This window comes from Gallinula chloropus (assembly GCF_964237585.1).
Source record: "Gallinula chloropus genome assembly, chromosome: 1".
NCBI classification, from domain to species: domain Eukaryota; kingdom Metazoa; phylum Chordata; class Aves; order Gruiformes; family Rallidae; genus Gallinula; species Gallinula chloropus.
The window spans coordinates 25,349,388-25,365,393 of record NC_140085.1 but is presented as its reverse complement, the minus strand read 5'-3'; the positions used below and the strand labels follow the sequence as shown (position 1 = coordinate 25,365,393).

At 44.7% G+C, this 16,006-nt stretch overlaps 1 protein-coding gene across 1 annotated transcript in view; it reads right to left on the bottom strand.

Moving 5' to 3' along the window:
• The window catches only part of KIAA1549, a gene marked incomplete at both ends in the record, with an annotated part of 147,858 nt that extends 134,361 nt beyond the window's left edge, over positions 1 to 13,497 (bottom strand). The window contains one exon of the mRNA XM_084273031.1: positions 13,377 to 13,497. Within this exon, the coding sequence (XP_084129157.1) occupies positions 13,377 to 13,497 (121 nt within the window). The remainder of the gene's footprint in view (positions 1 to 13,376) is intronic.
• Positions 13,498 to 16,006: the final 2,509 nt, after the last annotated feature.

Genomic DNA, 16,006 nt, shown 5'->3' with positions numbered 1-16,006 from the left:
GGTTTCTCAATAGTAGAGACTATTTAAGACCAAGGCAGTTCTAATCCAGTTGCTCCTTAACAAATTAATTTCTGAGTAAAATAGAGCTGTGGTGCCATTCTGTCAGTGGCAGCTGTGTTTTGAAAGGTTCTTGCCGCTCTCTCACGTCCCCAGATACTCATTTCTGTGCTCCAGAGGTGCCAATTCAATTCCTTTCATGAATATGCTCCAAGTTGGAGTTTCAAGAATTATCCCATTTAAAGGGGAAAACAAAACCAAAACAGTACAAATATCCAAATAAAGTACTGTTTTAAAAATACAGCCTATACAACAACCTTCCAAAAAGCTGAATTGACAAGCTAAGAGAGAAGCAACATAACCATCTTAAATTGGATTTTCCCCTGCATGCTTAATAAGACACAAAGTCATTCATGTCTGGCAGGAGATTGCACTCCTGCTTCCTTCCTCCTCCCCTTTTTCCAAGTCTTCCCTTTCCCAACAAATAAAACCAACAAAACCATCCATGCTTAACAAATTCTACTCAAGAGGCTGGAAGAAGCATACAGAGTGCAGAACCAACAAAAGCTGGAATCACATTTTTTTTTTCCTGGTTTTCAGTAGGAGGCAAGACAAAGTCCACAGAACCAGATGATCTTTGAGGTCCCTTCTAACCCAAAGCATTCTATGATTTCTATGATGATGAAATACTTTCACTCCCAGGCAGAGCAGAAGGTAAAAACGGGGAGAGACAGGGAATAGAAGGAACAGTAGGGTTAGGACAGAAGGGAATGTTGATATATTTGTTTAATAACATACTGCAATTTTCTTCCAAAAAGGAAAAATAAGAAAGGAAGAAGAAAAGGACTTGAAGTTTACTATACTGGATAAAAGAAGCCATAATATCATGCCTGTGAAGTGAAATCTCTTAGTCTTGTGCCTCTCTTTGAATAGGTATGTATTATGAGAATTCAACATTCCAAACAAACAACATAAAGCATTGATAAGGAACACATCTGAGCTCAAAAGATTAACTTTGAGTCTATTATTGTTGTGTCTTCTGATTGAGTATATGTAACACCTGCTGTAAAGTGTGAAAACAGAGGAAAATCTGGTGGCTTTACTTGTTTAAAATAGAAACCGATTGCTTCATGAACAGCCCACTTCCCAAAGCATGATTTTTATTTAGAACTGTGCCATTTTCCATAAATACCAGAGAATGCTATGAGGTGGTCTGGAAGATTTTTTTGGATGGAAAACAGGCTATTGATATGACTGTCAAGAGACTACATCATCACAATTCACACTACTCTAACTCAATTACACATTCACTGAGTGATTTCTGCATGAACAGAAGTGTTTAATAAAAAAAACTTATTCCTACCATATTCTTTTCAAATTCTCAATTACAAATAATCCTGCACATTGAGAAAAACAAGCCTGTTCCCCCCCAAAGACTATGAATGGGAGTTTAACTATAAGACATGCAAGATATTAATTGTTAGCAACATATCCATCAGCTTTCATTTGATCTTTCTGGATAATCAGCAAAACACCCAAACGTTCTTTTAAAATGTATAGCTTTCAAGCAAAATTCCTATTTCAATATTTTCCACCTAGCTTGAGATAACAGAGCTACAACTTAAAAACTCTAAATTCTTCAGACCCACAAACACAGGATGAAACTCTTACTGGAGCAGTTTTACCTTCAACATACTTGAAGCAGCAAGGAACCCAGTCCCAGAAGCTGGAAAGGATGCAGTAATGCTACTTCTCTTACACTGTAGCAACAATTCAGGAAGCAACAAGCTTATGACCTCACAAAATTTCCAAGCAAGATGAACTGTATGAAAACCCAATAAAGGTTATGAAGATAGCTAGTCTAATTAGAGTTTTGATCATTTGGGTTCCCCACCTCATACTTCTTTCCTGCTCACCAACTATGCTCATGCCCCTTTACATTACAAAAGAAGAAACACTTAACAAAGGCACTGTAGAATTACCAGAGTAAACTTGTATCAGATTACTGTATGGTGTAGCTCCTAAGGCGAGCACAACAGAAACACCAAGCAGATGGTCCCAATTAAACTTTGGGAGAGTTCGTACAGCCAGACCTGCAGAGGTAGTCTTCAACCCTTTATGGGTTCTTCAATCATGAAAATAAACAATCTTAAAGTTTTCCCTCATCTCCCAAACGAAAACACAACCAACCAACCCAAAACAGAAACATATCAATGCGTTATGAGTACAAACCAGTACTACATGCCTGAGCTTATACACATTACACATCAACACCTGTTGTTTTGGGTGGTTGCTCTGACTGCTCATGACAAACTATATTTAACATGCACCTGTGCTTTTCACCTGTCTTCCTCCAAATAATCCAATCCACAAGGACTGATCTTAAACATGCAGAAGAATTCTGATAGCTATAATTTTAATTAATTCATTAACTTTCATTCTACTGGTAAAATTGTCAATTTTTTCCTAAATCTCTCAAAACTAAAACCAACAAATCTCAAAATACACCTTCATAAATCCCAAATCCACTAATTCATTAGAAATTTAACTTTTGGTGTATGAGAAACTGAAGTTGGAGTTTTAAGTACTTGCTCAAATCAAAATAGTTGCCTTCATAAAGCATATCAACTCTTATATCTGCATTTGGCAGATACAAATTTTATTTCGTATTCTGCTTTTAAAAATATATAGGAAGTTCTGTAACGTATTTATAGAGAACAAGTTTTAAATGTAACCTACAAGGTTGATACTATTTAGGAATGAGGGAAAGTACTGCAGAATGTGCCTGAAGTATCTTACTTAAATGACATGGATGTTTGTACTGAATACATGATACACTATAAAGTTGCATTCTGTTCTTCAAGGATGTATTTTTATTTCCAAATATAAAATAACACAGCCATTCTAAACTGTCTGTGCAATCTCACACATCAGCAGCATGTTTCAGTGATGGCTTTGGCTCATTCAAGAAATACATAAAAGCCAACTAACACGAGCATTGCTTTAATAAATCTGGAAGAACCTCTTTAACATTAAGGTTTCTAGAACTATCTTCACCTGACCTCAGTGCTTAACAAACTTCACACCCAGTTAAGTAGCAGCAGTAAATACTAAAAAATCATAAGAATTAATACTCCAGTATGGAAACTATGTTCGGTTTTGTTTCCAATGCTCCTAGGATTTTAAGATTATGCTTTCAAGTGACACCGTCTACTTGGAATCCAGTCAATTTAAAAAGCAGCAAAATGGATTTACATTCATTTCACATTCCTCAGCTATCCTAATCCTTCTGACAATTTTTACAGTTTTAAGAACCTGGCTGTGGTAGAGGCAGAAAAGTAACTACTCACAGAAGAAAGAATGTAAGCAGACAAATACAATTCATTTCATAGAAACTTCCTCGCTCGTATTAATAATGGATAAAGTATTTCATGACAAAACCTCAATTACTACGTTGATAAGCATTTACTCTTTTTTTTAACCAATTTACTATAAAAAGCACATGTACTCTAGAAAGACAAAGGGAAAACTTTTTTGTTGTTGTTCTTTCAGACTGGAACAAATTACATCTTCTAAAAATTGAATGTCGATGGCTGGAAGCCCAAATCTGTCTCATCTTTCAGCATAAGGACAGGAAGTAAGGTCACTGTCAGCTTCTAATTGAAAACATCTTCAAACCACTTTTCTAGATCAGGATTTTCTTCTGCGAGATGCAATTTCTATCCCAATATATCACACAGTTCCAATTCATCAAGAGCTCCAGTTTTAAATACAGACATCCACTGGAGTGTTACCTAATCAGAATATAGTGTAGATGATAAACACTCAACTTCCTTCTATTCAAAAAGTAACGTGATATTAGCCCAGAGGGGTCTGCTACATAAATGTTCGCAGCTTTGTCTCCAAATAACGCTGAACTAAATCACTGTGGCTTTGTGGGTGAACAGAGCTCAATTCAATCTGCACACATCAGGTGGGATATATTTACAATTACAGGCTCCAGGAAAAGGGGAGACAGGCTCAACATCTAATCAAGCTCACACGCAACTAGAAGAATGCACCACCCTCCAGCATCACGCAATTGCCTTTAGATGAGGAATGAAATTTTACTTAGAGTATCCACAAGCTAGATCCATATAGTGTTGGCTGAGAAGCAAACAAAAGGTGACCCTTCTCCTCACCTAAGAACTCATACTAATTTTAATTTCTTATTCAGTATGAAAACACTCAACGGGAAATTTAGTCCCAAATAGCATGAATTAAGAAATAATAGGCTGAAAACAAAATCTGTAAATTCTATCAATACTACCTAAGAAAAAACATCTTTACCTGTCCTATGTGACCATTTATTTTCAGATGCATTTACAGTTCTCAAACATACCTTACTAAGCACCTCAGAGTTTTCTACTAAAACTAAACCCAGCTACCCCTTTAGAAAACACCCTATGCAAGTGTTTTGGTTACTTCTGCATATCTTAGGCAAGCTCTAAACTGAGGATGCTCAAGTCAAAAACACCAGGGAGCCATGAAACCCCCAAACTTATCAACATCAAGCAGCTTTCCACAGGCACTTCTTAACTAAGCCTTCCACCATCTGTATTCCCAGTTTCACCCACTCCTACAGCATCCCCGTGCCTAGTGTTTTCTTTGTTGTTCCTCATTTCAATATACTCTTGATCAAAGATCTTATCCTTCCTCTCTCACTCACCCTGACACACCAACCAACATGAGACAAAGGGCACAAAGACAGCTCCCCACTGCCCTGAATGTCCAGAAAAGCTCTGCCAGAATGCACTCACTGCAGAGCTGAGTGGTACTGCACACACCTGAGTGATGGCCAGCAAGCACACAGCTCTGGCCAGGACACCCTCACTGCTCTTCCAGCAGTTGCCACTTCAGTAAGGAAACATGGCCACTTCCCAGTCACAAGGTCTCTCAGCTACTGAAGCTTTGCAATCTCCCTTTAACCCAGACCCCAGCCATGCGCTCCGCTGGCAAACAGCGCGTACAACACAGCCAACTGAAAAGATTCGGTCTAGTGCTATTTATTCGCTCAGTCTGCCAATTATCTTGCATCACTTTGGACCTCTTCCTTCTACCACATCTCCTTTCCCACAGGCACCGGTAAACTCTAAATTCTGTGCCAAGATTAACAAGCACCCAGCTTGCCTGGCATGTTTTGTAGAAATATCAATAAAGTGTTTTGAGCTCTAATGCTGCTTCTCTTTCCATCCCGCTTGTTAGACATACAAATGCTAGTAACTCAGTTGATGAGTTGATGCAGAATCACATCCACACCACTGACTTGTACCTGTTGTCTCAGTGATCATCTAAACTGTATTATAAAATGCCTAAGAAATTGACCTTGTACAGAGACCATATTAGCGTGTTCCTCCTGCCTGTTGCTACTAAGGATAAAGTCGCCATAGCAAAGATTAGAAAATATTCTTTGTAACCTTACAAAACTGTTAAGCCTAAAATCAATAATTCAGAGTTCAAAATCATCACTACTAAGGCTACCAATGAAATCCTAATTCAGACTTTCAGTGCAGAAACATTACAATATTTAACGATACAACTGTAGATTGTTTCTTCACTTGAACAGCACAGTGAAGTTTTCAGTAATGAGCAGTAATTTGGCCCCAATGTTGCATGTCTGCACATAAATTACATTTCTAGACTTTCTAAAAAATGGAATTGCAAAATATTTCAGGAGTCATCTACTCCATCCTTCTACACCACTGTGGAATCACTGTTGCAATCCACTTCTGTTAGATCATTATACAAGCTGTTTTTACAACTCCGGTGACAGATCACATTATTGCCCCAGACCATGTATTTCAGTTTCATTATCCCCACTGTGAGAAAGATCAGCAGTTAGAAAGCCTGTCTTGTTCACTGCAGTTCAAGTCTTACTTCTTTTCTTGCTCAACGTAAATCGCTGTTTATTACATTTATGTATCTTCTGTATTTTTGAATGAAGTCTTGTCCACCTGCATTTTTTGTTTGTTTGTTCTAGATTAGGCAACCCCAATACTTCTGTGATCTGAACTCCCTCTAGTAGCCCATTTCTTCCTCAAAGAACAAGGTCCGATACTACACACAGCATTCCAGCTGGAGCTCTTCTGCCACTGAAGAGAATGAACAAGTTACTACACAGGATATGCCAAAGACCATAACCCATGTGCTCTGGAGATCCAGCAACACTGGTTCTGTTCAATTGCATTGTTTGTAATCCATCAGAAACACCAGTTCTCTTCACACAGCACTGTTACACTGCCTGTTCCCCATCCTATGGCTTCAGTAGGATATTAATATGCAGTTTCCTTACTAAAAAGCATCTGGATTTTCAGGCCCTTCTTTCACTAAGTTTCCAGCATCCCTTCCCTCTCCTCTTACCTGCTGGTGACTTTTAGCCTCTTACATCTATTTCAAACCATCTTGACCAGACAGCTAAAGCCAATTCAAACTCGATCTAGGGAGTTAATTCACAGAAGAGAAATCTTTCTAAATCAGAGGGGAGAAGAGGACTGAAATGAATATAAAAAGTTTGTGCATGAAGAACAAGCAGGCAGGGGATGATGTAGACTGAAACTGTTAAAACTTGAAGTGAGCAACAAACATCAACCATAAACATTAGTTCTTTTATGAAGATTTTATTTAAAAAACAAGTCATACAAAAGCCTACTACACTTTGATGCAACATAGTATATTTTCCCATTTATAAAGCTAGTTAACTCCCACTAAAAAAAGTCTTAATATGGTAAATGCATACCATTTCACCAGCACCTGTTACTTTCTATTTGCTTATCAACAGTTTATTTCTTATACTTCTTTTCTGTAGATTGGAGTTTAGGAGGCTGGTGTATCATCCACCGGATCCTTCCTGTTCCAAAGACAAAAGTGTCTTTGGCTTTTTGATGAGCTTCTCTCTTGTGCTCACTGTAATTGCATCCAAACATTTCATACTGTTTTGAAAAATCAAACAAGAAATTACATTTTACAAATCGTGAAACTAAGAAACAAGGTCAAATTCTGAGTGCCTAATTTAAAACACTAATGAGTATGTAGAATTACAGACACAAAATATTCAAGAACAGCTTCCCTTGACTTCTTTGGCAGCTGCAAGCACTCAGCATTTCTGCAACACAGATCCCAGAGGTCTCACATCCAGTAAATGAGGAACACACAACTAGTGACCACCTGTGGGAAGATTGGTTTAAGCAACTTGCTCAGATCATTGAAACTCTGCAACAGCAACACGATTGTCTAGGACAGTGTTTAATTACATTAACAGTGAAACCTTTATTCAAACTCTTCTGTCTCCCACCTCATTACTTGCTCACCGTCTAACATCAGCTACAAGAGAAGCAAGAGTCCTACAGATAACTTCTTTGGTTAGTATCCAACACCCACTTCTCCACAAAGCAGGATCAGTTTTGTACACTGAGTGCAATGAAGGTCATGTCTGCACATAGGTATATTTATAGGTATTTATGTGCAGGTGCTTATAGAGCTATAAATATCATCTATATGGGTACACACTTTGTGACCACGTGAGTATAGTTGTACCATAACTTACAGGCACAGAAGTAGTTTAGAACTGCACAGGTTATTGTAATATCAATATTTCCAACTTGCTGATTTTTGTCTTTGCAGTCTTCATATGCTGCTACAGTTTCTGTGAAGGAAATTTTCCAGTTTTCAAAACAAACTCTGAAAAACACTTCTGTCACAAGGCTGCAACATGCGCGTTCACGGAACGTTCAAGGAGTAGCAACAGATTATCATAGAATCATAGAATGCTTTGGGCTGGAAGGGACCTCAAGGATCATCAAATTGCAACCCTCCTGCCATGGGGAGGGACACCTCTTACTAGACCAGGCTGCCCAAGGCCCCATCCAGCCTGGCCTTGAACACTGCCAGGGATGGGGCATCCACCACCTCCCTGGGCAGCCTGTTCCAGTGCCTCACCTTTATCATGTTCCTGGCTGAGGAGAGGAAAGGGACAACACTCAGAAGCCCTGGGTTCTGCACCACATTCTGGAAAAAGTGTCCCACAGCAGCAGGCACACGCTTCTCTGTTCCTAAATGCCAAGCTTGATGCTTTTGGATATATTTCTTCCAGTCTTGTCCCAGTCCCATATCTTCCCTACTTCTCATTCCTCTCTTCAAGACTATTTTTTTGAGTTTTATTTTCCTTTTTTAAACTGAGTCTATCTGTGTTCCCAGCATGCTCATCCTACTACCATGCTACACTGCTTATTTCTTCTAGGACTAGTTTCTGCCATCCACAGGCTTATTTCCCACTCCTGACCTAGCGTCTTGTCTCTGAGTTCTCATGCCCTGCCAGTTCCACTTTCTTTCATCTCACAGATCTTACAGTTCACATCCCTTCCCCTCCTACTCTCCTACAACTCCCAGGTTTCTGCACACATCTCTTCAACAAGCAGAGCAGTGACTGAAAAAGATCCATAGATTCTTCTCTTACTCCCGCTGCTTAACTAAACCCAAGTTCCACGCTGGCTCCTTCTAAAACCCTTCTGGTTTGTCTCTGGGCATGATGCAAGTTACCACCACACAATAGCGCACCAGAAGGTAGATGCTGGAGTTGCCCTAAAGAAAGTAAAGCACTCCATCACACAGCACAGGCACATCCTTAAAACACAAGGCAGGCAAATGCCAGTTCTCAGTCCTAAAGCTCAACCCAGTCCCACTTCTGGAGCAGTTTGGATAGACTTTCACAATGAAGTCCAACCTTTCATGTATTATTTTGAGCTATGGGAAGCATGCTTAGTACATCTGCCCAGGTGGCACGTATACCCCCCATCAGTATTAACAGGTAGGTACGGTTCCATAAGAATAGGATATACCCAGTTTTTAGCACACAAAGTGTATCATCTCTCTCACAGGCATGTGTGCCTAAATTCGGTTGTTACAAGCTTTTGAAAAAAATCGCTTTCAAAGCAGCAGCAGAGAAAACATCCCCTTCAGAGCAGACACACTCAGCCAAAGTTCGACTGCGTGCTCCAAAGCATAAGGGCATTAAAGCTGTTCAGAAAAGAAACTGACAGAACTCAAAGCAGAAGCCATTGTTTTCCCCTTGCCTCAACATCAGAAGTAGCTGAACTCTTTCAGCTGACATTTTGTAAAGAAAAACAAAGCTTCCAACCACAGCAAAATGCACAAATTATTAAGTTTAAATTGAAATAGTTAAGTTTGTTCTCAACTCCACTGCAAAGCAGCAATATTTCTTACAAGCAACTCATAACACCTTACAGCTTTAATAAGAACAAGCAAAATCATCTCAGTCTACCATTTTCCAGTATTTATTCCGTGCATTTTATATACAATTAATTACAGTGATGTCATCAGTGACCTGACTACTGATGGTCAATCATATCTTTTCCCCATTTCATGCATCAGGAAGACACCAGTAACCCATCACTCTTATGAAAGATTTTCACTACATCTTCCACACCAGTTGTCTCCAGTCCCATCAACAGCTGAAAACAGAGCACATATAGGAGGTGTCAATCACATTTGTTATTGAGCTTGCGTAAGTTCAGCAAGCACTAAAGAAAAACACAGAAATGTGACTTTTAAAGGGATGAAATAAGACATCATATTGTCTAACTCCAGAGCGCAGAAGTGGCCATAATGAGAAGGGCCATGTGAAAATGTAGTTCCTATACATGAGCCAAAAAAAAGAAATTAAGTCTGCATTGTTCATTTAATTCTGCCATTTGTCTCAACTTTGGGGTTCCAAGAGACAAAATCTAAAAGACAACTGGTGCTATTTCCCTATGGCTTTTTACTTATCCATAGGTTCCCACGACACACTCTACTTAATAACTCTTATGCAATTAGAGTTATTCATACTGTATGCCACAATGGGACAGGCTGGAGACACACTAGTAGTTAAGGACATCATCCATAATAACTCTTACGCAATTAGTGTTATTCAGACTGTATGCCACAATGGGCAAGGCTGGAGACTCACTGGTAGTTTAGGACATCAGCCATAAACAGATTTACTTTCAAATGAAGGAAAGCCATGTCTCCCATCACTGAAGTGGGACTATATTATTAAGAAGCCTATTCTGCTTCACTTCTCTCCCAAGCAACTCCACACACACAGACATTCCAAACTGAGAAATAAGAGCTGGGTTGTCAGAACCTGCCACTTACCACAATCATCAGCTTCCAAAGACCTCTTGGAAAAGATTTGTGCTGCAGCAAGAATCACTGTTCTTTAATGTGTCCAGTGCCTGAAATCTATGGCTCAAGGTAGGTCAGAGCTGTTAAAGCCTACTTTGTTAAAGGCATGCTATATTTCAAGTCCCAGCCCTGCCTGAGAAATCTAAGCCCTTGCTTCACAGAAAACAAATGCCACTCACAAAACGGACACAACTGAACAAAAAGCTGCACTGTCCACTAGCTTGTTTAGCATTCTAACTTCTAGAAAGAACATGCAAACAAAAACCACATTTCCGCTGGCAAGACTACAAGTGTAACTTGTAGACACGAGGCTGAAACAAATAAAGCAAGCACAGCATAGAAAGCAGTCTTAAAGGGAATCCTCCAACCATATGGGTCTTCTGTGAAAATTAACTGGAAGCGAGCTTGACAAGCTGAACTGGCCACAAGAGACACGATGCCAACTCAAGTGTCTGCAACACACTCATGCAATTAAGCTGAATAAACAATATCCTGCAACTGTCCCATAAGGCAGCTACATGAGATTCCTTGCCTGACCTCCACAACTTGTCTTTGGACCTTGAATCTCTGAGGAGACTCACTTCAGACTTTCTCGAGTCTGGCTCAGAGCTCTCCTCTCTCCTATGAAAACAGCGGAGCAAGACAAGATAAATCCTGCTGATTGCCAGTGAGGGAGTTGCACAGATTGTGCAATGGAACAAAAGCAAAAACACAGTCTGAGCTGAGTAGTAAGACATTCACAGGGCCTCCCCAAAGCACTAGTACACAGAGGTGCTCAAATGCATCCCTACCTTTAGCACACTGGCAGCCTATCACCACACTAAGAGTTCAGCATCTGCTTAATTGTGGAAGCTGAAGCCCTGATTCAGCAGCATGTGACTTCAGTGGGAGCTGGATCAAGCATTCCAAAATCGAAGTTGATTTACTACTTAATTTTCTTAAGTACTGACATTCACTTTGTTATTTCAACTGCAAGCAAGTGGCTCTAACAGCCATTCCACTCTTACAGCATGCCTCTTCAGCTTAACTCAAAGCTTCAAGAGTTTGCTCTTGCTCTTCCTAAACTGGCCAAGACCAAACGGCACTGAAAAGCAAATGAACTGCACCCGACAGAGAGATAATAAGGGAGCTGTAAATCTGTCAAACGATTAAGTGAATGTTGTCCAAACCTACTACTTATTACGAGTACGCATCTCTTGTGCTTCACACCACCCATTACACATCACAACATTTCAAGTCTAAAGATTAGGATAACGGCTGTGTCTGATTTTTTAAACATTATGGGCCCAAGACAGAGAAATCAGACTCTTGGCACACTTTCTAATAAAGCATTTCACCTTAATCAAATCGGAACAAAATATTCTCCATGCCTGCAACCTGCAGCCTTTAAATCACCGCGATCGGTGGACCACTTCAAAGATGTCTATGAAAAGCATCCCGTGAAAAGCCATCTTGCTCTTAGTATGCTGAAGTTCACTGTACATGATTCACATGCCCAGTGGAAAGAGAAAGCATAGAGGACTCGCAAATCAAAACAGCTTGATGGTTCCTGCCCTAGACTGAGCAGGAAAGCATTGCTTTGGGCGAGATGTGCTGTCTCCAAGCAGCCCAAGCGCTGGCCAAGTTACATAATATTTCTACTGCTTTTTTTAAGTTATACAAGAACTACAGTAACCACACACAAGTCTACAGAAATCCACAGTAATGCTGAACAGCTACTAAGTATTAGACAAACAATTAAACAAAAGCCTTCTCTGACTTACTATGAAACTCTAGAAAAAGAAACACAGCCATTCTATTGGCCTCAGAGGCAAAAAAAAAAAACAGAACAACCCAACTCAAATCAAGTCTCCAACTTTGGAAACTACTGCTTTGCCTTCCCCTATTTGTACACAAAGCCTGTTCTGTTTAAGAAAAAGAATCTCTCAATCTTCCTGGAAATTACCAATTTTCACGTTGGCTGGAAACGGAACATCTCTTGCTGGCTACAAAGGGAGCTGGAGAAAAGTGTAACTTCCCTGACAAAAAACCCAGCCAGTCACCACCACGCCACCAGGTATGTCTGAAGTGAAATAATAACGCTGAGTGTTTTATACCACCAAGGCTTCTCAGGCACCCAACAACAATCATCACGATTCTCCAGTGTAAATAAATGAGTCAACGCTAGTTGGTCCCTGTCATGAAATAGGTTAATGATGGTTCTTATCACTTCTTATCACTTATCAGCAACTTACTGATGTTGATAAAAATGTATTACTTGATACCTGTTACCAACCAAAAAGAAACCCACAGCCACAGCAGAACTGTTCCCTTCTGTAAAACGGTAATTGTTGCATTACAAGAAAGTATTAGAGATGAACCAAGAAGCTCTACGGGAGCAGAACCCAGCGAGACATCTTTGTGACTGAACTGCCTGCTTAACTACAGGCGCATTTTGACGTCCAGACCCACCAGAGGAAAGAGGAGACAAAAAAGGGAGTCTCGGGCCGCTGGCTATTTTGAAATACCGACCGAAGACACCATCCCCGAAGCCCGAGCTGTCCCCTCCGCACACCAGGCATGCCGCGGCTCTGCTCGAGAGTAGCGTGTCGCATTTCGGGGGGAAGGGGGGGGCTGATGCTTTCTAACTCGAGAGGAGGAGGAGGAGGTGGAGAACCGGGCTGCCCTGCACCCCGCAGGTGCTATCACCGCCTGACACGCTGCACCCCCAAACGCCCCGGGCACTCCGAGAGCTGCAGGCGGGGTACAAGGCAGCGGGCGCTGGGACCCCAACTCCAGGCGCCCCACCGGCTGGCGGAGGGCATCCTCCGTACCCGAAACGCCAGGTCTCGCCCAAGAGCTCCGGGACGGGGCTGCCACCAACACCCCTCCCCGCGCCGGGGCTGCCCACGGCCCCACGCCAGAGCGGAGGCGGCTCGGCCGCAAACAATGCGCGCGTTTTCTGGCGGGGCTCCCCGGCCGCGCCGCGCGCGCGAGCGGCCCCCGCCCGCCGGCACCGCCGCATTGTTACCGGCGCTGCCTGCCCCCGCACGCGCCCGTTAGCCAGCCCGGAGAGCTGCCCGCGGCGGCCGAATCCCCCCCCCGCGCCACGGCCCGGGCCCGGCCCGGCACACCTGCCGCCTCCCGGCCAGCCCCGCGGGCCCCCTTTGTTCCCTTACCTGCGGCGGGCGAGCCCCGCAGCGCCGGCACGGCGAGTAACAGCGGCAGCAGGGCGGGCAGCGCCGGCCGCCACCGTGCCGCGGCCGCCGAGGCCACCACGAAGCGTGTCATCCCCTCCATGGCACGGCACGGCACGCCGCGGCCCGGCGTCAAGTCATCGCAGCGCCCCGCGTCCCCCCCGCGGGCTGAAAGGGCTGGGCGGGCTCGGCGGCTCCTCCCGGGCGCATCCACCGGCGGCGGGGCTGGGACGCCCGGGGGCGGGGGGCCGCCGCAGCCCCCCCTCCCCACGCCCACCCCGCGAGGAGCGTTCGCGGGGGCAGCGCCGCGGCGCCAGCCACCTCCCAGAAGCGGCGGGGCGGGAGCGGGGCAGCGGCGCCCCGCAGGGCCCGCGAGCAGTTCGGCTCGGGCCCCGGGCGGGGAGGTGGAAGGAAAGCCCCCGCGCTGCGGGGCAGCGGGGCTCCTCGGCCGGCTGCGACGCTCGCCCGGGCGGCTACGGCCCTTCACGTGGGAGGCGGCGGCGGCGGCGGCGGCAGTCCCAGCCCGGCGTTCGCTCGCTCCCGCTCTCACTCATTCGCCTGCCCGCCCGCCGGTGACACGCTAACCCCGGCGGAGGCCGGCCCGCGGCGGCGAGCGCAGCGGGACCGCCCGCCACCTGCGCGCGCCCCGCCGGCCGCGTCTGCGCGGGGGCGCGCCTGCCCCGCCCCCTCCGCCGCGCGCGGGCGGAGGCGGGGGCGGCGGGGAAGGGAGGAGCCAAGGCCCCCACCCCGTTCCCCGGAGGGAGGTGTGAGGCACGGGGCGGTGTCACTCGGCTCCGGCCCCGCCCCCGCCCGCGGCCGGCCCGCGGGCCCCTACAGCTTCTCCCTCCCTCCCGCCGCCCGCCCGGCGCCAGCCGCCTGCCTCCCGTCGCACCCTGTCTGCTCAGCGGTGACCCGGCGCGTGGTCCTGCCGCGCCCCGCGGCACGGGGTGGGACGGGAAGGGGTCAGGGGCGGCTGGAAGCCTTGCTGGCTCCCGTTACCGGCTCCCTGGCCGAGGCAGTCCCGGGCCCGCTGCTGGTTTGCGTGGGCCGTCGGTTTCCTGACTGCGCTCCTCCGTGGCGATGCGAGGCCCGAGGTTGCTGGCCCTGTCCCTCAGCCTGTCGGCCAGGTCAAGTGGTGGCTGAGAAGAGGTCCTCACTTCCCTGTGCCGAAGCTTTGGGGGCTGAAACAACACTAAATGTCCGAGTGGAAAAGGAGAAGGTGTGGCGATGAGGGCATAGCTGCGTGGCTAGGATATTGTGGACACAAAGACTGGAGGGACCCTTTCACCACAGGGCACCTCCAGCAAGCAGGAGTCCAGCAGTCACCAAGGAGCACCTGCAACAGCTGGGGAAAGGTCCCAGTTTCCACCTAGTTTACAGCCGTGCTGGCAGTAAGACAGGCTGACCGTACATCAGGCGACTTCCTAACACTGTTCTAGGCACCCATCGGTCAGAAGAGAAGCACCTCTCTGCCAGAGAAGGACGGAAGGAGCAAGGGATTCATTCTGCTCACATACAGAGATAAAAGCAATACCTGTAAACTTCAGCAGCGCGTCACACAATGCACAGCGCAACGTCGTACAACATGGACGGTGAAGGCAATTAACACATGGCAGCTGCTTGGCCATGTGAATAGGCAGAACTGAATTCAGCCACACTGCATCAGCTGAAGATGTGGCTCAATACAGACATGTCGAGTGTATATTAAAGAAGGAAGGGTCTGAAATCGGAAAAAAACTGCTTTTAGGCTAGGTGGTTTTGGGGTCAAGAAGTCCATGGATGTGTGCTGTCTTTGGCAAGGTCTCAAAGGCAATCACGATGATGAGTACTTCAGGCCCTCTTGCACAAGGCCTATACTTTCATTCTAAAAGTCTCGATCCGTATGATATAATTTTCTTTCACTCAGTACAGCAGAGAGATGTTTCGCAGAAAATTTCATGGGTGATTACAGCCTATATCTTAAAATGAAAGTAAAGATCCAAGTTATAACATCCCATACCAAGATGTTAGCCACTGCAAAAAGAAGTCCACAGTGGGACAAAACCCCCCCTAGGTTTTGAAACACCTAGCAAAAAAATAAACACAGAAGAACTGGCATGACACCTTTATATTTTTTTCAACCAGAGCAAATAGCCAAAAAAATTTCAGACCCTGGGGATTGTTTCTGTTATATTAAACTACTGATAGAAGTAAGAAAGTCTCTGATACTCCTTTTTATTTACTAAAAAGTGGAGATGCCTGTTTCCCAGAACCTACTAGGAATCAAACAGTTGTTGGGGTTTTTTTGCCTTTATTTTTTTTTTTCTGCTAGTTGCCCATCGGGTACCCACCATTATGCACCATGTCAGGTTCCATGCTGCCATCTCTCTCTCATTTTGTCCTGGCTTTCTCAACCTCTTGCAGATCTGCAGCACCAGCTGAACAATAGCTACCAAAACCTTAAAAACCCCCCACTTGATTCCAATATGCCTTCATTGCAAGCAGCAGTGTGCACCTGTGCACTGGAGTATGCAGGTACATACTCTTTCTGCTCCCAGAATGTGGTTTTCCTTTTCTTTTAACAAGCTCTCTCTCAGAAGTACTCATTAAATGAGCAGGAATCCATCTCCACT